The 23290-nt window shown below is 43.8% G+C and overlaps 1 protein-coding gene and 1 pseudogene across 7 annotated transcripts in view; both read right to left on the bottom strand.

Annotated features, from left to right (window-relative positions):
* The window catches only part of ASH1L (ASH1 like histone lysine methyltransferase), a 191952-nt gene that overhangs the window by 31669 nt on the left and 136993 nt on the right, over positions 1-23290 (bottom strand). For 6 of the 7 annotated variants that reach the window (XR_006199097.1, XM_042926085.1, XM_042926084.1 and 3 more), the window contains 5 exons: positions 13591-13695; positions 6206-6279; positions 4562-4607; positions 4337-4445; positions 59-265 (listed from right to left, as the gene is read on the bottom strand). Coding sequence is in view for 6 of the 7 variants with exons in the window: in XM_042926085.1 (XP_042782019.1) it covers positions 59-265; positions 4337-4445; positions 4562-4607; positions 6206-6279; positions 13591-13695 (541 nt within the window). In the remaining variant the exon portion in view is untranslated. The remainder of the gene's footprint in view (positions 1-58; positions 266-4336; positions 4446-4561; positions 4608-6205; positions 6280-13590; positions 13696-23290) is intronic. The other variant, XM_042926089.1, reaches the window with a different exon arrangement.
* On the bottom strand, positions 16083-18941 carry LOC122212322 (annotated as a pseudogene).

Here is a 23290-nt window from a genome sequence, read left to right as displayed (position 1 = left end):
TCCATTCTCATCTGGTCTCTTTGCCATTTTCCTGGGGTGTCCCCACTAATCACTGTACCTGAACTCTTGCTCGCTGACAACCTCCCCCAGGTACTCGATGATGAACTGCCCGGCTTTTAGGGGTTCTTTGGTTCGGATTCCCCAACCTTTTTCCTCAGCTCGAAATCGTTCTAGACACTGCACCCACTCATGCCTCTGTATCCTCTGGTTACAGCACTGCTCACCACAGGGACAAGTGTTGGGGGAACATTCAGCAAAGATCATTCTAGAAAGAAGAGAGAGAACTGCATGTCAAATAATATTACATATGCCTTCAGGGACCCATTTTTCTTTTATAGGAACTCTTAAAAGGAACACACGAAATTTTTAATTTTAACAAGGTTGGATTGGTTAACAAGGTACTAATACATAACTCCAAAACTTAATAATACTGAAAATTACCAAGTCAAGTTATAAACACCAGATGGATTAAACTAACTGTCCACTAAGCATCCTGGGTAAACACAGTATCATATTTAGCTCTGTACTAAGAATAAAACCACAGACCATAGAGGAATTAATAATTTCCAGATTACATAGCATTTTTGTTTTGAAGCAGCTCATGGGTATGTACAGATTTTGTTTTCTTTTTAAATTGTGGCAAAATCACACATAAACTGCACACTGTAAATATTTTTAAGCATACAGTTCAGTACATTTGCATTGTCGTCGTTTTATAAGAATTTTATATTTTGTTAGTGTAAATGACATTCCCATACTGGAAATAACATTTCCAGTCTATATACTAGCTGAACCTATAACCACTAGTGAATTAACAAGCCAAAATTTCTGAACACAGTAGACAAAGTTGTTGTGTACCTGTCTTCTCACTGCTTTTCGCTTTTACATTTCTAGATCTTTCACAGAAGTGATTTAGTTTTGGTATAGGGTTTGAAATCCCAGTAAGACTACTGAACAGGATTAAAACAAGGGATGATTAAGAATATAATGGTAGATCGAAATATCACATTATATTTTATATAATGTACACACACACACACACACACACACCTTACAAATCTCGTAAAAAAAAAAAAGCATGTAACATTTTATAATCTGTCACAGTCTTTCTTCAAATAAACATTACCCCCATCTAAAGAGCAAACACAGCACAGTGTTGTCACAGAAATGAGCAGTTAAGAGTACCCACTGGGCTGGTCCTCAAGGTCTGACCATCAGCTTAGCCTGTGAAAGGCACTGGCTTATTGTCAAATTCATCACCTTTATGCTTTCTTCTGATGAATTCTTCGCTGCATGAATACTACTAAACATCCCTCCTGAAAATGCCTCCTTGATTTTATGTGCCTTCTTGATTGCTCACAAACCAAGGTTTTACCATATTTACTAGGAAAAATGTTACTGAGGTTATAAACAATGTTGGACACGTTCTTGAGTGTTTACCTGAACTGATGATAAAAACTCATTACTTGCTTTTAAAAATAGTCCTGAAACACCTGGGTGGCTCAGTTAGTTAAGCATCCGACTTCGGCTCAGGTCACGATCACAGCTCGTGAGTTCGATCCCCATGTCAGGCTCTGTGCTCACAGCTCGGAGCCTGGAGCCTGCTTCGGATTCTGTCTCCCTCTCTCTGCCCCTCCCCCACTCATGCTCGCGCGCTCTCTCTCTGTCTCTCTCTCAAATAAATAAAAACATCAAAAAATAAATAAAAATAAAAAGTCCCGAATCTAGTTTTCTGTGGATATATGAACCCTAACATAGACACAAAATTGAATCTTACAGATCCTTTGAGCTTTCCCCTGAAATATTTACAAAACCTAGAACCCAAAGACAGGAAAGACATTTTAGGTTGCTCCATTTAAGTAAATCTTTATGTGGGTTACTTTTAAATATATAAGGAAGCACCCACTGAATACTATATTTTAATTTTTATTAAATACAGAATAAATAAATTTTAATTTTTATTAAATACAGAATAAATAAATAAATACATTTGTATTTAAATGTATGCATTTATCACATCATTCATTAGATGCATGCATATGTAGGAACCATATTCTCCTGATATAAAGTTGGCAGCATTGTATCTGAGGTTTTTGTTTGTTTGCTTGTTTTTGAAGAAAGACAACACGGTGTTAAGGATAAATGTGACACCCATACCAACAAAAATGACCCAAGACAACCAATGTAATTATGTAAAGGTAATAAATATTTGGATTCCAATTCCATGTGATTAAAAGACTAACGACTTAAAAGTAAGCAGAGTATATACTGGAAAGAACACAAATTCTGATTAAGACATGTGTGGATTCAAATTCTGTCTCTGTCACTCAAGTGTTGTGTACAATATGGAGCAATCTGCTACCCAGACTCTAGGATCCTTCATTTATAAAATATAAAACTATTATCTATCTCATTGGAGTACTGTGAAAAAGAGAGGGAAGTAGCCAATGAGATAGTCGCTGTATTACAGCAATTTCACAGATAATAAATATCATATAAAAAAACACAGTAATGTTAGCACATAAAGGAATGCGAATTAAGCAATTTTAAAGATACATGATACTCCCAAATATTAAACCAATGAAATATAAAGCACCGAAAATAAAGTTAGGTGTGAATCCCTAAGCGGAGATGGAACTATGGGGAAGGGAGTATATTCAGGTACTGGTGGTGACACCCCAAATCCACTCATCGTTTCATGCGAGCCACTGGACAGCGCAGAGTAGGAATTATGCAAACATTCACAGTCCGTATAGGTAAGGCTCCTTCGGAGAGAGCACCCTAAGAATTAAAGAAAGAGGAACGTGCCCAGTTTCACTGTGGTGCCATTTTTAATAGCAAAACATTGGGAGTCATGTGAATGATGAACCACAGGAGGCTGGCAAACTAGGGGCTATCAACCTACACAAGATAACAGAGCACCTAAAAATGGTGAGTGAGCGGACCACACGGATACATAAAAGTGTGTATATAAAGCATCTGTGAGTGGAAAAAAATCAGTGCACAACACAGACTATACCAGCAGCCATGACTCCTATGTAAAACCGTATGTATGCATGTATGTATATATAAGATGTGAATTTACAATGATGTGTAAGGCAGAGTTTCTCAGATGTCACGCTGATACAGGAGGTACTAGAACATTGATTCCCGTAGCCCATAGGACAGTTGACTAGACACTGGGGAAGCAGTTGTCTTTGGCTAGGAAAACTATCTAGAACAGGAAGTATCGATGTAATAAAGTTCATCACTGGTTCGTCTTTACTGTAAATTTGCTTATGTTACTAAAACCAACAAATTAGATCTCCATTCCAGGGTCTCTATCAGACATTTCCCTTTTGAAACCTCCATGTCATTTAGAACTCAATGGCCCCAAAGTAAAATAATAGTTTCCATCTCCAAACTAATCAGACCCCATACTTTTCATTCTGTGGCAACAGGATTACCATCGCTCATTGGCAACACTGACTCAGTCAACACATGTCCGTCTCTGTGCGCATGCCAGTGGGTCACCAGACCAGTTTTCCTTCCAAACACATCACGCCCTTCTTTCACTGCCACCATCCTACCTTATGCCCTCATTATGGCGACATTGTACGGAGATCTAGGAAAGTTTCTAGAACTGTGCTGAATACTTTATGAACATCGTCTCCTAAGATCCTTACCCTCCCAACCCCCCATAAAGAAGGTACTAATTTTATTAGAGGGGTTAAATAACCTTCCTCAGGTCTTACAAGTAATAAGAGGATTTAAACCTGGGTATGGTTAAGACTCTTAAGTCTCATTCTTTCCCTGTTACTCTACGCAGCCCATGTGATGGGCTGAATGTTTGTGTCTCCCCAAAACGAACAGCTGAAGCCCCGGCCCCCAGCGTGATGGTTATTTGGAGGTAGGGCATTTGGGAGGTCAACTGGCTTATATTAGGGTATGAGGGTGGGAATCTCACGATGGGATCAGTGCCCTTACAGGAGGAAGACCAGAGAGCTCTCCTCCCTGAGCACCCACTAAGGAAAGGCCACGTGAGCACACAGGCAGAAAGTGGCTGTCTATAAGCCTGGAAGTGGGTCCTCACCAGACAGCAAATACTTGCATCTTGACCTTGGACTTCCTAGCCTCCAGAACTGTGAGAAATAAATTTCAGTTGTTTAAGCCACCAGGTCAATGGTATTTTGCCGTAATAGCCCAAGTAGATTAAGACAGCCCGTCAAGTAGGTTTTATGTATCTTTATGCAACTTCATGAGAGCAATTCAAAGAGCTTATTTAACTTTTCCCTCCAAATGAAGTGTCCTAGGTCTTGAAGCCTGTGCTTTTAGAGAAATCAATTTAGTACAGTACCTATTGAGACAGTCATCCACACAGCCCTTCCTGGTATCATCATCTGGCTTCTTACAGTTACAGGTGGTGGCCTCGTAACCAGAAAGGGGTTTGACATCAACGTAGACATCTTGAGAGAAGACAGCAAAGAGTAATTTGTAAACATATAAGATCATTTTTTAAGTGCCAGGCCAAGAAGAACATTGATGGTATGATGGCAGAAAAAATAGCTCCCAAGTTACTCACTTGAACGGATTTTTTTATATAGCGGGACATCTGGCTTTTTGTATAGCTAGAAGAAAAAAAAAAAGAAAAATCCTGATATAGCATTTAACTTCAAACGCCAGGCAGCAGCATCAATCACTAAAAACACAAGAAATTATCCATGTGCCCTGCTCCCATGGGAATATTTATAAGATTTTCTGGGTTGTGTGTATCTGAGGGAACTTCTTGGTGTGATCACTTTTTACCCTGAAATAAAAAGTGACTTACTAGACTAGAGGAGGGTGAGCTGAGAAAGAGATTCAACAACAGAAGAAACGGTAAACACTTTAATGAAAATGCGTTTTCAATTATAAGCTTCTTTAGCATGTTTTAGACTTAAACAAAAATTGCTTAAGGCTTGATTCGCCTTTATGAAAAGAAAGGAAAAGTTGCACAGAGCTTGTGGAGATGGTCTGGGGGAATATATGGAATTAAAAAGATGAGCACCCTGACCTTTTCAGGGTGGGTATTCCAGAAAAACACATTTCACATTTTAATTAAGGCAATTAATTTAGTGAATAAAGGGGAGAGGGAAGGCAGGAAATAAAGCTTTCATACTGCAATTAAGAAAATAAACTTGAAAAAAGTTTACGTATTTATTTCGAGAGAGAGAGAGGCACAGAGTGCATCAGCAAGCACAAGGCAGGGAGGGGAGAGAGAGAGAGAGGAGAAGACCCCAAGCGGGCTCCGCACTGTCAACGCAGAGCCCGACGCGGGGCTCCATCCCACAAGCCATGAGATCTGGACCTGAGCGGAAACCAAGAGGCGGCCGCTTAACCGACTGAGCCCCCCAGATGCCCTAAGAGAGGGCGTGTTAACCTGTAAGAGAAGCCCCACCATCACTTTTCAGTGGGGATAGTCAGAGCATTGTCTCCTTCATGGTTATGAACTCTGACACAAATGTCTAACGTATCGATCCTCCCAGACTGAAGAGAGGTCACCAGAGAAGAGAATGTAGAGAAGGTCCATTGCTTCTGGCTTTCCAAAATTAAACTTTGGTGGAATCTGGGCAAAGCTCAGGAGTCTATTCATCACATTTGCATGACTCTTTTCCACTGCTGCTTTCAACATGGGGCCGGGGGCTCCAGCTCACCACAAACATTACTGGGGAAACTTTCCAGTTAGGGCAAAGGAGAGAAAAGAAAGCACCTTCCCACTTTTAGTTCCCCATTTAAAGATCTGTTAAAAGTACACGAGTGTTAAAACGTTTCCCTTGTTTCCTTTGGTAGAAGACCTCTTTTGTATGTGAAAAATAAATTCCAAACTGATGGGAAGGAGCCAACAAAAATAAAGCCTGAGATTTCTTAGTGCCGCTGGCAGTACATCTAAATTCTCCCGGGACCTGCATCAAACAGGATTCTTACAGAACCATCTCTGCTACCAGAATAAGAGTCCAGAATAATGCAGAAGGTTGCCCAGGGAAGCAGGAACTCACTGCTATTCTGAAGTAGGAATACAGGCAAATAGGTCACATTAAATATGGATGCAAATTCATTTTCCTTAGTCCGTAACCTTCACGGGGACACTTCTCCATACGTCCTAAGATGAGAGCGTAACAAGGAGGCAGAGACAGAGACTTGCAGGCCCCCCTCCCCAGAACAAAACCTGTAAGATAGGCTCCTGTACCTGATTATGTTTCCACTGCCAAAGGATGTCATAGGGAAGCTGGAAGTCAATTCTCTTTTGCCTTAGATACTTTCCTGAAACAAAAACATACTATCAATTTCGGTATCTGTTCATACAAAGGGTCAAACAGCCACAAGGTCTAATACACACGGACTAGGAAAACAAAGATTTAATTTCTAATTTTATAGATTTTTCCATCACAGATTTTGAATTTTAGCTACACTTTTCCAGCATGCTTCATGCGGTATCTGCTGAAGATCAATTTTAATAGTAGCCTATATGAAACAACATACCAAAAAAGACACAGGTCGTTATGAAGCAAACCGAAAACTGAGAACTGTTCGTTTATTAAAATTATTTCCTAGAGCATCTGGCGTCTGTTCTCCATTATTATAAATAACCTAAGATGGTCGGTAAAAATGGGAAGTATAAGAATTTTCTAAACTAGGAGTCCCTGAATTTAAATAACTCAAGAGTATCTACATTCCAATTTATGATCTGTTAACATTTTTTCCGCTCTCTATCAGAACAGTCCTTCTATTAAAAGTCAAAAGCCCCCTTTCTGCTTTAAAGAGGCTGCTTCTATTTCCTTGCTCTCTGACTTTTCTGTCCTTGAGGTGACTCGTCTGCGCAGGAACTACAAGCACTTCTCCGTCACCTGGGTGCTCGTCCCATCACTGTCTCCGGACCAGCAGTTCGCGGACACTCTGCTGATGCCGAGGGACTCGAGGGGGAAAGACTGCCTTCACGCCACGAAGTACTGCGAGTCTACTGCCCTCCCAGTCCTACGGAGGCACGTGCCGGCTCGCCATGCGGCCATTCGTGCTAACGGGGGAAGTGATGGTGGGTACAAGTGCTGGCATCTTAGCAGGAATTCAGGCAAGTGGCACAGAACTGGACTAGGAGAACGAGACGACTGGAAATGAGCCAGGCCGGCAGCATAAAAACATTAAACATCGTGAGCGCTTTCGATGAAGTCACGAAAATTCTGCGGAATGTTGACCCGCAAGTCAGAAATGGTAATGTCCCGCACGGCACAACAGAAGTGCGCATCCTCGACGGCTGTGTCCGGGAAACACACTTGCGCAGACACAATGGCGAGCGGGGCTAGCCTCTTCCGCGCGGCACCACCTGTCCTTGGACAGATGACTGACAAGCTGTGGCTGTTCGGACTCGGGAACTGAAAATGAGCGAAGTGAGCCGGTTACTTCAGAAACAGCTGAAAGGGTCTGTTTTCAGCGATAAAATTTGAGCGTGGACATTGGTGTTTTGGAAAACTCGTGGCGACTATCACGCGAGTCTTTAGAACTGCAACAAAATTCTCCTCGTGAAGTAAGTGGCAAGATTAACAAATGCGAATGGTTTTGGATACACACAGAGAATGGAAGAACAATACAATTCAGTGAATCAGAACTGTTTTACTGGCCAACGCGTGAAGCAATAAAGTCACACACGGGTAACAAACCCATTTATTTTTATGAAAAAAAAAAAAAATTTTTTTTTTTCAAGTTTACTTATTTATCCTGAGAACGGCAGAGGCAGCACAAGTGGGGGAGGGGCAGAGAGAGAGAGGGAAGCGGAGAATCCCAAGCAGGCTCTGCGCAGCCAGCACAGGGCCCGACGTGGGGCTCCAACTCACGAAACTGCAAGATGGTGACCTGAGCCGGACGCTTAACCGACTGAGCCACCCAGGTAAAAAATGCATTTAAATACCAAGAGAGAGCAATCACTTTAATGTACCAGAATACAAGAAGTTCATCAGTATTCATACTCCACATTATAATTCACCTTTAAGGAACAATTACGTTTATATTTTTGCTACAGTGTCAAAGAAGAATTATCTGAAATTATTAAAATATTCTTATCTGCATGAGAACAGATTTCTTCATGTATTTGAACCACAGTAACATCCTAATAGATTGAATGCAAAAAAGATTAGAAAATCCAGATGTCTTACATTAAATCAGACATCAAAGAGATTTGCAAAAATGTGAAATAAGTCACTTTTCTCATTAAATTTTTCTTTGGGAAAGTTATTTCTCATAAAAATGTTATTTACGTCAACATGTAATGTGCAATGAGTTTATCGGACAGATCTGAGGATACAGCAGCACGGATCACAGGCGTATCCTGGGAGATCAGATGTGTGGAGTTAACGGAACAATAATTTTGGGGTTACAGCTGGAGTCCACTTGCTGATAGGGAAGTGAAGCTGAATACCTAACTACAAAGTCTGCAGTGAAAAGTGGAAACAACTTAAAGGTCTATCAAGAGGGGAAACTTTGGTACGTTAAAAAAATATATTTTTTTAAACATTTATTTATTATTGAGAGACAGAGAGACACAGAGTGTGAGCAGGGGAGGGCAGAGAGAGAGGGAGACACACACACACAGAATCCGAAGCAGGCTCCAGGCTCGGAGCTGTCAGCACAGAGCTGGACGCGGGGCTGTGCGACCACAACGGGTGCTTAATAATTGCTTCTTGAAATTACTTAACAACAGAACTTTTACTTTTGCCTAACATTTATTGAGTATCGACTGTGCACCAGGTCCCAGACCAGGATTCTACACAAACTACCTCACATCTTCACCCTACACACAACTCCACAATGTCTCCATTTACTGATTAAAAAAACAAAAACGAACAAAAAAACCTGAGAATCAGAGAGACGAAGTCACTTTTCCAAGGTCACACAACTAACCCAGATTTTAGCTACGTACCAGATTTTTTCTTTTTCTTTTGTTTAAGAAAAAAATTTTTTAACGTTCATTTATTTTTGAGAGAGACAGAGACAGAGCATGAGCGTGGGAGGGGCAGAGAGACAGAGAGAGAGACAGACAGACACAGAATCCGAAGCAGGCTCCAGGTTCCAAGCTGTCAGCACAGAGCCCGACGCGGGGCTCGAACCCACAAACTGTGAGATCATGACCTGAGCTGAAGCTGGATGCTTAACTGACTGAGCCACCCAGGCGCCCCTGTACTGTTTCTTAATAACAATACAAATATAATTTTTAAAAAGTCAAAATCGGTCCCCAGAAATAGTACAAACCCCTTAATGTGAAGGATTAACTCCTTTCTTTGCCAGCAGTATCTGGTATGTTTTCTGAAGGGTGTGTCCAAGAGTGAAGGAGAATCCAGTAAGTTATGCATTTTTTAAAAGAATACTTTTTCGCTAAGAAAGCATCCATATCCCCCACATCCACTTCATCCAACCTCAAAGACATAATTTTCCCACAGTCCAACATCTTGACTTTTGCTCGCAATGAATTTCCATAGATGTATTAAAAAAGAGGGGTGCCTGGGTGGCTCGGTTGAGCGTCCGACTTCGGCTCAGGTCACAATCTCTTGGTTCGTGGGTTCGAGCCCCGTGTTGGGCTTTGTGCTGTCAGTGCAAGGCCTGCTTTGGATCCTCTATCTCAGTCTCTGTGCTCCCAACCCCCCCCCCCCCCGCCCCCTTCACATGCTCTCAAAAATAAATAAAAAACATTAAAGAGAGAGAGAGAGAGAGAGAGAGAGAGAGAGAGAGAGAGAGAGAGAGACGACAGGTCCCAAATGGAGTCACTTGGGTTAAGCCAAGTCACCACACCAGGGCTTGCTCTCTAACCTAACAGCTGTTTACATCTTCTCCAGAAATACAGTCTTAACGGGTCAGCACCAGTGACAAAATCTGCTACACAGACCATTTTCCAGATCCCCCTGAGGAACATGGGGTGAGCTGCCCTTTTCCTTACCCCTCCCCCCTTCTGCCTTTCTGTGCAGCTCCTGGGAGCAACTGTCCACTTGCTGGCTGGGATGTGTTGTGGGACGAGGCCAGTGACCTCTCAGTTCGTTCGGATGAATCCCGGTGCCTTTCCTGGCCCGATCTGTGTCCCTCCCCTCAGTCCCCACCCTGAGAGCCGGAGGAAGAAATGATGGCACACTCTTCTGTCCTCCAACATCTCTGAAACCACCGCCGGGTGATTCACTTCTAAGAAGTGAGACCTACCTGAACGGTTTCCTTAACCAAATTCTGCTAGAGATGATACCTCAGCGGAAGCTAATCAGGAAAATCTCATTTACAACAGTGATTCTGTAGCTAACCCGCATTTTAAAACTGGGGGAAAAATCACTTTATAGCCATGTGAAAATTAGATGAAATCACATCTTTTGTGGATTTTTCTTATTGTGTGCTAAAGCCTTGAGATCTTAAGTACTGCCACTGCTCGCTAGGGAAGGAGCAAAGAGATCCTTTTCTCTTTGAAAGAAAACGGAATTTGTGCAACAAAGTCATTTTAAAGAGGAGACTTGTTACAAAAGCTCTAAAGTCTGTGCTGACCTTGAAATCTAACGGGGGAAGTCACGATGATTTCCTTTCATAACATCAATCCTAACACGAAGAGGAATGGAGGACTGAGAACATCACTGCAAAGCCTAGTTGTTAATGAGGCAGCCGGCAGGCGAGGAGCTCAAAGGAGAGGGGGCTACTCAACAGACAGGAGAAAGAGAACTTCCTTTTCAAGAAGAGATCTTAAACTATGACGAAAACTTGGCATTTTTTAAGTAAAACGGCGGGCCTGAGATAAAGCTGTTTGCTTATATATAACCTGAGTACGGAATTCTAACATCACTTTACAAACAGATAAGAATTATTCATTTCCTCTGTTATCCTGTGTAAATGGCTCTGGTATTCTCTCCCAAGAAAACTGTAGCAGGGGCCCCTGGGTGGCTCAGTCGGTTGAGTGTCTGACTCTTGATTTCAGTTCAGGTCACGATGCTGGGGTCGTGGCATCGAGCCCCACGTGGAGCTCTGTGCTGAGTGTGGAGCCCGCTTGGGATTTTCTCTCTCTCTCTCTGCCCTCCCCACTCGCATGCGCCTTCTGCTGTAGTGGGTCACTGAAAGGCATAGTATTATCAGTGGGGTGTGGGCCATTTAGGAGATTATAAATAAGGATCAAAGATATTTACAGGAAACTGTTTAAATTTCACGAAAGAAAACACTAGAATTCAAGTTTTTCGTTTTGTCAGCCTGACGAAAAAGAAGTGAGACCCAGAAACATAGGGATAGTGTGATCCCCCCCAGTGGAAAACTGCCAGCCCCAGAGGCAAGGATCTTCACCTGTGTTGCTTACGGGTGTATCCCAAGCAGGTAGGAAACTGCCTGATCAAACGACAGGCAGCGCTGAACAAGTATTTTTGGAACGGACGGACGCAGAGGTGTCTTCTGAGGAACAAACACCGAGGGACTGCACCAGCTGTCAGGCGGCACCACCCGTCCCCACAGTGTGTATGGTTTTTTTTAGTAAGTTTTCATCTTAATAACCCGGTGCTCATCACAAGTGCTCCCTTAATCCCCATCATCCCCACTGCTTCTTGAATTCTACTCTTCCTAAGCAGTTTCTTCTTTCTTTCTTCCTGCCTGGCATTCTAATTAATTTCCCCTGGTTTTATTGAGATAAAATTGACAGGCATCACTGTACGTGTTAAAGATGTACAGCACAGTGGACTCGCTTTCATATACTGCGAAGTGATGACCATTAGAAGTTTAGTGTCCACGAGGCATTTCTTATAGATACGATAAAGAGGAAGCAGAAAAAGACAACAATTTTTTTTTTTTCCTTGTGAGGACAACTCTTAGGATTTACTCTCTTAAGTCTTCCGATCCAGCAAACAGTAGTGTTAACCACAGTCATCAGTCTGTACAGTAGATCCTCGATACTCACTTGTCTTGTAACTGGAGTTTACGCCTTTTGACCACCTTTCTCCTAATACCCTCCCCACCTCCCTTTGCTTCTGGTAACCACAAATCTGATCCACTTTCTTTTCTTTTTTTCTTGAACAGATTTTGCGTTGTTATTATTCTTTATTTTTAAGTAATCTCCAGACCCAACGTGGGGCTTGAATCTACAAGCCAGAGATCAAGAGTTGCTTGCTCCCCTGACTGAGCCAGCCAGGTGCCTCTGATCTCCTTTTCTAGGAGTTTGTTTTGGTTTCGTAGATCCCAAAGAGTGCAGGTACAGGCGAGGTTACACCGTATTTGTCTTTCTCTGTCTGACTTATTTCATTTCGCATGATACCCTCAGGGTCCATCCGTGTTGTCACAAATGGCAGGATTTTCTTTTTCTCTTTTCTTTCCTTCCTTCCTTCCTTTTGTTTTCTTTCCTTTTATTTTTAACATAGCTGAGTAATATTCTATTGTATGTATATGCTTCCTCTGCTTTATCCACTCATCCCTCAGACTCTTAGGTTGTTTCCATGTCTTGGCTATTGTAGATAATGCTGCTATGAACATGGCAGGGAGGGCACAGCAGATATTTTTTTGAGTTAGTGTTTTCACTTCCTTTGGATATATATCCATAAATGGAATTGCTGGATCATTTGATTGTTCTATTTTTAGTTTTTCAAGGATCCTCCATACTGTTTTCCATAATGGCTGTACCAGCACAATTTCTTAAACACAACCAGCTTCCTCTTGCTTTCACATTCTCATGTGTCATTTCTCCCACCTAAAATTGAATCCTTTCCACCAAACTAAGCCATTTGCCTCATTCTTTCTATTTCTATTTAAGTAATCTCTACACCCAACGTGAGGCTCGAACTCACAACCCTGAGATCAAGAGTTGCGTGCTCCACCAACTGAGTCGGCCAGGTGTCCGTTTGCCTCATTCTAACCCTTACTTAAAACTCTGTAATTCTGGGGTGCTGGGTGGCTCAGTCGGTTGAGTGTCCGACTCTTGATTTCAGCTCAGGCCATGATCCCAGGGTCATGGGATCGAGCCCCGCGTTGGGCTCCGTGCTGCGCTCAGGATTTTCTCTCTCTCTTTCTCTCTCTCTCTGCCCCTTTCCCCTGATGTAATTAAAAAAAAAAAAAAAGTCTGTAATTTTAACATAGTTATCATAAACAATCATATTCAACCCTGATTACTAGAGCTGTTCTCTTGTATATGGTTGTTAATGTCATTAAGTTTATCGATCTTTTCCAGTGGTGTTTATACATTTTGTGGTCTTCTGTGTCCATGTCATAAAGATATTCTATTTATCATGTATCTGATAATTCATATCCAGATATATACAGAACTCCTAAAGCTCAAAAACAAGGAACAAATGACTCAACTCAAAAGCGGACAAGGACTTGAATACACATTTCACTAAAGAAGACATACAAATGGCCAAAACGGACACGAAGAGACGCTCAACATCACTAGAGGGGAAATGCAGATCAAAACCATATGAGATTACCACTTCACGCTCATTAGGATGGTTATTATGAAAAATAACAGAAAATGACAAGTGTTATTGAGGATGTGGGGAAACTGAACTCTCAAGAATTGCTGGTGGGGATATAAAAATGGTGCAGCCACTGTGGAAAATAGTGCGGCGCTTCCCAAAACATTAAATACAGACTTACCAAAGGATCCAGCAAGTCCACTTCTGGGCATATATACAAAAGAATTGAAAGCAGGGTCCTCAACAGAGAATTGTAAACCAATGTTCACAGCAGCATTATTCACAACTGCAAAAAGGTGGAAACAACAGAGATGTCCGTCGGCGGATGAATGCGAAAACAGGGCACGGAGTGTGTGCACCCACACAGAGGAGTGTTATTCAGCCTTAAAAAGGAAGGAAAGTCTCCTACACGCCAGAACACAGAAGAACCGTGCGGCCGTCACGCTACGTGAACTACGGTAGGCACAAAAGGACAAACGCTGGAAGGCCCCACCGTACGAGGATCCTAAAACAGTCAAATTCATAGCAGTGAGAAGAACCGCGGTGGTTGCCAGGAGCTGAGGGAACGGGCAATGATTATTTAATTGGCACAGAGTTTCCATTTGGGATGACGAAAAAGTTCTGGAGAGCGTTGGGGTGACGGCTGCGCGGCAGTATGAATGTACTTTACGTCACCGAACCTTACAATGAAAAGTGGAAATGCAAAATGCAAATCCTAAGTTACGTGTAATTTACTACAAGAAAGATAATGTATCAAAAACCACTGTATGCTTTAAATGGGTGAATTGGAGGATATATGAATTATGCCTCAACAAGTTGTTAAAAATACAGCAGCGTCAATTTTTTTGCCTCATTTGTTATTAAAAAGTTACACAGAAGACTCAAAGGAGAAGGAAAGCCCGTAAGTTTACTTACTGTTCTTTCTGCCCTCCTGAGGTTCCGAGGTCCCTTCTTTATTTCTTTTCTTTTTTTAAAAACATGTTTATTTACTTTGAGAGAGGGAGAGCACAAGCAGGTGAGGGGCAGAGAGAAAGGGAGAGAGAGAATCCCAAGTAGGCTCTGACCATCAGCGCGGAGCCCGACGCAGGGCTCGAACCCATGAACCGTGACATCATGACCCGAGCCGAAATCAAGAGCCGGATGCCTAACCAACTGAGCCCCTCCAGGTGCCCCTGTTTCTTTTCTGTTTAGAGGACTTCCTTTCTTTACACACAGGGTGAGTCGATTGGCAACACACTCTTTCAGTCTGGGAGTGCTCTGACTCCCACTCAATCCCCGCAGGGCTACTTTTGCTGGGTGTGGCATCTGGGTAGACGGTCTCTCTCTCAGCGCTTGCACTGTAGTGCCACCTGCACGGATTCGCACGAGCAACCACTGCCGTCCGAGCTGTCTCACCTCCGTAGGTCGGTGGGGACCCACTTCTCTCACGCGGATGTAAAGCTGCTCTGTGTTCAGTGAGTGGGCTGAAATGGGACGACCCTGTCTCAGCAGGGATCTCCTGAATGGGGTCCTGTTGGGTGTGACCCTCTTCCTCAACCAGTAGTTTTGTGTCTCCCGCCAAATCTGGGAAACCTTTAGCCACCGTTCATGCAAGTGTATTTTCTTGTCCGCCCGTCTTCTCTCCATCCGGCACACCGAGAATACCAATTTCGCTTTTGTCATGATCCCGTAGCCTCTGTGGTTTTTTTTTTTTTTTTTTTTTTTTGGTGTCTACTTCCTCCTTTGTTCAGGTCAGACATCTTCCATCACCTGGCCCACGATTCTTCGGTCTTCCTCACCTTGCTGCCGAGCACACCCCTAAGCTTTTGTTTCAGTTACTGCGTCTTTCAATTCTAAAATTCCTATTTGGTTTTTCTTTAGGTCTTCGATTTCGTTGCTGAGGCTTCAACTTCTTTTCATGTTTCAAGCATATTCATAATTGCTTGTTGAAGTGCCTTTTTTTTTTTTTTTTTCAATCTAACTGCTTTAAAATTTTTGTCAGGTAATTCTAACATATTGGTGTTGGCATATATTGACCGCCTTGAAAAAACTTTTGATGTTTATTTTCGAGACAGAGAGAGTGAGGGAGGAAGAAAGAGAGAGAGGGAGAGTGTGTGCGAGTGGGGGAGGGACACAGAGAGGGAGACACAGAATCCAAAGCAGGCTCCAGGCTCTGAGCTGTCAGCACAGAGCTCAAGGTGGGGCTTGAACCCATGAGCTGTGATATCATGACCTGAGCCGAAGTCAGATGCTTAGCTGACTCAGCAACCCAGCTGCCCCAGCAACCCAGCTGCCCCTTGACCGTTTTTTAAAATTCAGTCAAAGTGGGTGGCTCAGTCAGTTAAGAGTCTAGCTCTTGATATCGGCTCAAGTAATGATCTCATGGTTTGTGAGACTGAGCCCTGTGTTGGGCTCTGTACTGGCAGCGTGGAGCCTGCTTGGGATTCTCCCCCCACCCCCCCCACCCCCGCTTGTTCTCTCTCAAAATAAATACATAAACATTCTAAAAAGTTAAAAAAATTTTTCAGTTTAACATCTCCCTGGTTCTCAGTATGACATATGATTTTTTTCCTCTTGGCTTATTTTTTTAATTTTTTTCTTTTTAAAGCTTATTTATTAAACCTCAGATAGAGAGAATTCCAAGCAGGTACTGTGCAGAGCCCTGATGTGGGGCTCGATCCCACAACCACGAGATCACACCCTGAGCCTAAATCAAGAGTTGGACACTTAACCGAATGAGCCACCCAGGGGTCCCTGACATAGGAATTTCAGTTTAAACCTAGATATTTTCTGTATTAAGTTACCAGGTTCTGGATCTTACAAAAACCTTCTATTTTGGCTGGGTTTTTCCACACCTGCTCCTGGAACCTGAGTGTTGCTCCTGGTCACTGCTAGGGGATGGTGGGAGTTCTAGCTTCCCACGCAGCATCCCCCAACACCATGGTGGGAGTGGCCATGTCACTACTAGTGATGGTAAAAGTCCTGACTCGTATTAGCCTTCCTCTGACATCGCACAGGTCACGGGCCAGGGAGGGATGCCTTCGTACTCCCAGGCGGGCATGGAAGTTGAGGCTCCCCACTTGGCACCTGCTGGTGAGAGTGTGGGCAGCGGAACGGTTTTTTGTTCTGTGCCATTTGACTAGGGTCTGGAGGATATTGCCTAAAAGTTTTCTGTCTTGCTAGGTTGCCCCTTTCCCTTTCTTTTGGCTACGGAAAGCAGGCGTCTTTTTGCTTGCTTTGTTTCTGCCCGATGGCGTTTCCAGGTCGCTAGCTTTCTCAGCTTCAAGTTTGGGATACAGGAGGTAGAAAGAAGACTCAGGGAACTCATCACCATGAACTTCCTCAGTCCTAAGGTCCCTAGTTGGTCCGCGCCTTCTTCTCTCCACCTCTTTCTGGAGGACATAAGCCAATTGTACTGTTCGTCATTACATTATACAAAAATCGAGGAGCAACAGAGTTTACAGAAAGAAAGAGATTAACAGTAAAAAAGAGGGCAATGCAACTACTTTGTATCTGCTTTATTTTCCACGGTGCTCAGATGAAAACCATCTCAAAGTGTGTGTGTGTCTGGTTTAAGAGTAGGCTTGTTCCCTGGCCAGAGCCTGCCATAAACTTGAGATGTTCAACATCTTGTCTTGTTTGCTCTACTGGCTCTTGACAAAACCTTTCAGATCTTTGAGGAAAGTAACGTATTCCTGGTGCTCGAGGGCTGTGCTCACCTGCAAAAGTGTTGTCCAACTGCCCTCCCCCCAAACCCCGGTTGGCCAGAAGATCCAGCTGGTGTCATAACGGTCCAGGCCAGGGAGTCGGTGGTGAGCTTGTAACTTGTGTCCTTTCACTCAGACTCGACAACGGACTGATGTTGTCCGCTCACCTCTCTGATGGCCAAATGTCACTGCCGTCCTCCTCTTCTTGCCCACCTCATCTTCTGGGTAGGGACAGTCCAGTACCAGGCCCTTCTTGCCACCATTCTTACCTTCCACCACAAAACTGGGAATGGACGTCAGTTCAGGCTCCTGTTCTTCCACCTTCTGCCCTTGGGAGGGCTCTTCCCCCATCACACGTTGCTGGGATGCTGTTGTTCATGTTGAAAGTCACAGTCATCTTTCCTCCGGAAACTTTCCACACTAATTTGGTTTCTATCCCATCCACTTCCAGCTCCCAGGCCCCAGACATCTTGGGGAGGGACCTATGCTTCTAGATCTTCTTTTCCTCCTTATTCACATCATTCAGGAACTCAAGCAAGCTTTGCGTCCGTGGGTGTTCAGTGGTGCCACAGCGGGAAGGCCCTCGGGGGAGCAGGAGGTCCATGTGCGCTCAGACCAGCGCCAAGGGCCCGGGTGCAGGAGTGGCAGGGTGGGCGCAGAGCCTGGCAACTATGGAGCCCAGCGTGGGGCACGGGGCACAGCTGAGGCCCAGGGAGGCAGCACCCTGGCAGTGGACTTTCTCCCCGTTTTAGTTGCTGGCCAATAGTCCACCATATGAACACACAGTTTGTTAATCCGCCCTATTGCTGGGGTCCTGGGCTGTCTCCAGCTCACGGCATCATGGATGAAGCTACTATGCACACTCTTACACACATATGTATTGTGTATGTACGTTTAAGTCTAGTTTTACAAAAGCGGCCATATTTTAAAAATAAGTTGTACCATTTTACTCTGCCACAGTTGTTTATAAACAATCTGGTTGTGCCAACACATTGTGGTTTTAATTTGCATTTCTTTGATGAGTTATGGTGCTGAGTATTTTTCACCTGTTTATTGGCCTGTGTACGTTTCCTCTGGTAAAGTGTTGAAATCCTCACTTTAAAGTTGGGTTGTCTTTTTTTTTTTTTAAATAAATACATTTGTAGGAGTTACGTATTCAGGACACATACAGTTTGCGAATATGTTCTCCCAGCTTGTGCTGCGTCTGTTTCTTTTTGAGATGGTGTCTTGTGACGGACATGCTCCCATCTTGTCAGCGTATCAACCACCGGCGCTTGGCTTGGCGGTCACTGCTGACTGGGCTCTGTCCAAGAAACGTTTGGTCACCTGCAGGCCATGAAGGTATGTTCCTACGCTTTCTTCTAGAAGTTTTACACCTCCTGTTACGTTTAAGCTTTTATGTTGAAGTCTGTGATGTGTGCCGAATCCGGTCTGTAGGAGCTGTGAGGTTGATGTCAAAGTTTAATTTTCTTCACGTGCACATTTCCCTGTTCCGGCACCATTCGTTGCAGGGCACTGTTTCCCACTGGATTGCGTTGATGCCTGTGTCCAAATTAAATGACCACAAAGGTGTGGGTCGATTTCTGGGCTATCTACTCTGTTCCGGAGATCTATTTTGACGTCAGTTTATTTTATATTTTATTTATTTTTTAAAAAGTTTACTAACACTTTTGAGTCGGCTCTACCCCCAACACAGGGCTCGAACTCACCACCTCAAGATCAAGAGTCGCATGCTCACCAACTGAGCCGGGCAGGTGCGCCTCTAATGCCAGTTTTAAGTCTAAACTGTTTTATGGCAACTCATGCTTTTTAAAACTTTATTTATTTTGAGAGCAAGAGAGAACGAGAAAGAGAGAGAGAGAGAGAGGTCGGTCATGTACGCTTGCAAGCAGGGGAGGGGCAGAGACAAAGAGGGAGAGAGAATTTCAAGCAGGTTCTGTGTTGCAAAAGGGAGCCCCACTTGGGGCTCAATCTCACAAACCATGAGATTGTTTACTGGAGGTGAAATCAAGAGTTGACACTTAACAGGGGTGCCTGGGTGGCTTCGTCGGTTGAGCGTCTGACTTCGGCTCAGGTCATGATCTCGCAGTTGATGAGTTTGAGCCCTGCATCAGACTTGCTGCATTCAGTGCAGAGCCTGCTTCGGATCTTCTGTAACCCCCCCCCCCCCCCCAAACATAAACAACAACAAAAAGATCACTTTGCATGTTCTTTGTATCTCCACATAATGTTTAGACAATCAGCTTACGGGGGGGGGGGGGGGGGGTGGTGCCTGGGTGGTTCAGTTGGTTAAGCATGTTGACTCTTGATTTCAGATCTCATGGTTTGTGAGTTCGGGCCTCACACTGGGCTCTGTGCTGACAGTGAGCACACCGCGTGGGATTCTGTCTCTCTCTGCCCCTGCCCTGCTTGCACACTCTCTCTAAATAAACACTGAAGAAAATCGGCTTATCAATTTTTACAGAAAAGCCTACTGATAGTATAATCTACATTGCACTGAAGTAATAACAACGGAGGCTCCCCATCTCTAACTGTGGCATTTTCTCCATTTACTTAGGTCTTCTTTAATTTCTCCAATAAATGTTTAATTTTCAGTATACAGTTCTTGCCTACTAGATAAATTTATTTCTAATTATTGTGTTAAATTTTTATTTAATTTTTTTTTAGCAATTCGTGCACCCAACATGGGGCTTGAACTCGTGACCCAGAGGTCAAGAGTTGCAACTGAGCCAGCTGGGTGCCCCTCTGATTACTGTGGATTCATTACACTACTACACATGGTTTAAAAACCATTTTTTTTTAATGTTTATTCATTTTTGAGAGAGAGACAGACAGACAGAGCATGAGTGGGGGAGGGGCAGAGAGAGAGGGAGACACAGAATCCGAAGCGGGCTCCAGGCTCCGAGCCGTCGGCACAGAGCCCGACATGGGGCTCGAACTCACGAACCGTGAGATCATGACCGGCGCTGAAGTCGGACTCTTGGCCGACCGGCCCACCCAGGCGCCCCTACACATGCTTTTTAAAAAAAATACTTTGTTTTTTAGAGTTTTAGGTTCAAAGCAGTACTGAGCAGAAGGCACAGAGATGTCCAATGCACACACCGGCCCTAAGTGTCACCAACACTCTTCACTAGAACCGTGCACTGCTTAACAGCTGATGGGCCGGTACGGACACATCATCATCACTGTACCTTCCATGGCTTTGGAAAACTGTGTAATGACAGCTATCCACCATTACTGAATCATGCAGAATGGCTCCACTGACCCAAAAATCTCTGTGCTCTGCTGATTCATCCCTCCTGCCCGACCCAATACCACTAATGCCTCCACAGTGTTGCCTTTTCCACAGTGTCATATACTTGGAATCCTACAGAATGTTAGCCTTTTCAGATTGGCTTGTTTCACTTGTCATAATGATTCTAAGGTTCCTCAAGGTCTTTTCAAGGCTTGATAGCTCATTTCCTTTCAGTGCTGATAACATTTTACTGTCTGGCTGGACCAGTTTATCCGTTCGCCTGCTGAAGGACATCTCAGTTGCTTCCAAGGTTGGGCAGTTATGAACAAGATGGTTATAAAATATCTGTGTGCAGGTTACCGTGTAGACATTAATGTTCAATTCCTCTGGGTAAATATAACAAAGTGGAAATGTCGGATGGTATGGTGAGAGCCTGTTTAGTTTTATAGGAATACAACTGATTTTTATATAACGACTTTGTTTTCAGTAACCTTGCTCAACAGTTGCAGTAGCTTTCTTGTGCAGCTCTTTGGACTTTACGATTATGTGGTCTGTAAGCAGGAATAGTTTTACTTCTTCCTTCCTGGTCTTCATGACTTCTGTCATCTTCCCGCCTTACTGCACGGGCTAGAACATCCAGAAGAATGTGCAATAGTGTAGTGAGGGTGGACATTTTTACCTTCTTTCCAGTTTTAGGAGGAAACACTGAATATTTCACCATTAAGCGATGGGGTGGCTCAGTCAGTTAAGCATCTGACTTTGGCTCAGGTCATCATCTCATGGTTCATGGGTTTGAGCCCCACGTTGAGCTCTGCACTGACAGCTCAGAGCCTGGAGCTTGCTTCGGATTCTGTGTCACCCTCTCTGTCTGTCCCCCCCCCCCCCCCCCATGCTTGATGTGTCAAAAATAAACAAACATTAAAATAAACAAATCAGTTTTTTTAAATGTTTAAGGAAATCAGGATTGTTTCATTACAGAAGTACATTTCAAATAAAATTTTACTTTTCATGACAAATACTTATTTGTCAAAACGTGGATTATACCCTTAAATTTATATTCCCTGTGCTAAATACAAAGTAAGCATCACTCTGTCCTCACAGGTCAGGTTGAAGGTAGTCGCTACATACGTGAAGACGGTAAAATGAAGAGTATGTGACTTGTTCAAGACCATCTGGCCACGAGAGGGCTGGCCTGCACGGGTTGTCCAGGCCCCCGAGACCACCTTCGGGTCTGCTGACTCACAGGACCAGCGCGTGGTCACGTTCCTGCTGTACTTCATTACAGCAAAGGATACAAAGCAAAATCAGTAAAGGGAGAAAATGCACCGGCAAAATGGGGGGAGAAACAAGGCCCAAGTTTACCCAAGTTCTCCCCCCAGTGGGGTCACACAGGACACAATCTTTGCCAATATATGGGAAGAACACAACGTGTGAAATGTTTATCAAGGATGCTCATTACAAACTCAGTGCTCAAGGTTTTGATTGGTGGCTGATCATACAGCTACTCTCTGTCTAGAATGTACCAGATTCTAGAGTCTTCAAATGAAAGCAGGTGTTCAGCAGAAACCATACAGTGAATACACAGCGGGCACACGAAGACATTCGCGTGCAGGAAAGTTTTGTATTGACAGGAAAACGTTAGATATTCAAGTTCCCAGATGCCAGCCAATGCCCAACCTTGCAAGCAGGCCTTTCTCAGAATACAAGTCTCAGGTCTGCTATTTTATTTTTTTTAATTAAAAAAAAATGTTTATGTATTTTTGAGAGAGAGAGAGAGAACGAGCAAGTGTGGGGGAGGGTCAGTGAGAGGGACACACAGAATCCGAAGCAGGCTCCAGCTCTGAGCTGTCAGCACAGAGCCCGATGCGGGGCTCGAACTCATGGAGTGTGAGATTGTGACCTGAGCTGAAGTCGGACGCTTAACTGACTGAGCCACCCCGGTGTCCCCCCCCCCCCCTTTTTTTTTTAAAGTTTATACATTTTGAGAGAGAGCTTGTGTGCATAAGCAGCGGAGGGGCAGAGAGAGGGGGAAAAGAGAGGGGGGAAAAGAGAGAGGGGAAGAGCGTGGGAGGGAGAGGAGAGGCAGAGACAGAGGGGGACACAGAATCCGAAGCAGGCTCTGCACTGTCAGCGCAGAGCCCAACGTGGGGCTTGAACCCATGAACTGTGAGATCACGACCCGAGCCAAAACGAAGAGTCGGACGTCTAACCGACTGAGCCACCTGGGTGCCCCCAAGGTCTGCTATTTAAGTCCATTTTGTACAGAAGGCCTATATTCTCTCCAGATCCCGAGATCTGGCAGAAGTCTGAACGGCTGGCAGTGACAACCAACAGGAGCGCCAGGAGGAATTCCGAAGTGTTTTCTGAGCTCAGCAAGAAAAAGTGTGGTAATATACTGAACAAGGACCCAGAGGTAATAGCTGTGTAGTAAGTAGCAGATTCTTATCGAGAGTATTTTATTGTAAAAAACAATGTCAATTCAGAAATTATCTCTTATGAAGTGATTACTATGTGTTAGGTACTCTCCTTAGTATTTTACATACATTATTTTATTTAATATTCATATTAACTTCTATTTTACAATACAGAATCTGAAGCCTTGGGATGTGTCAGCTTGCCCAAGGTCAGACAGACAGTAATTGGTGGAGGCAGACTCTGAATTGTGGCCTGATTCCAGAAGCCAAATGTGAAACACCACATGTCTTCACATTTTTTGCTCCCACATGCCCCAGAAGAATTTTGAAAAACTATGAATCCCAGATTTTTTTTTCAGATTTCATTTTTAAGTAATCGAGCCCTTGATATGGGGCTTGAACTCATGACCCCCTGAGATCAAGAGTCACAGCTCCACCGCCTGAGCCAGCTGGCACCCCTCCCCTAACACGTTAAAAAAAAGTTTCTTTTAGTTTTTATTTATTTAAAGAGAGAGAGAGAGAGAGAGAGAGAGAGCACGCACACAC

The sequence above is a fragment of the Panthera leo genome, chromosome F3, assembly GCF_018350215.1.
Source record: "Panthera leo isolate Ple1 chromosome F3, P.leo_Ple1_pat1.1, whole genome shotgun sequence".
Taxonomy (NCBI): domain Eukaryota; kingdom Metazoa; phylum Chordata; class Mammalia; order Carnivora; family Felidae; genus Panthera; species Panthera leo.
This window is presented reverse-complemented; position numbering and strand designations above follow the sequence as displayed.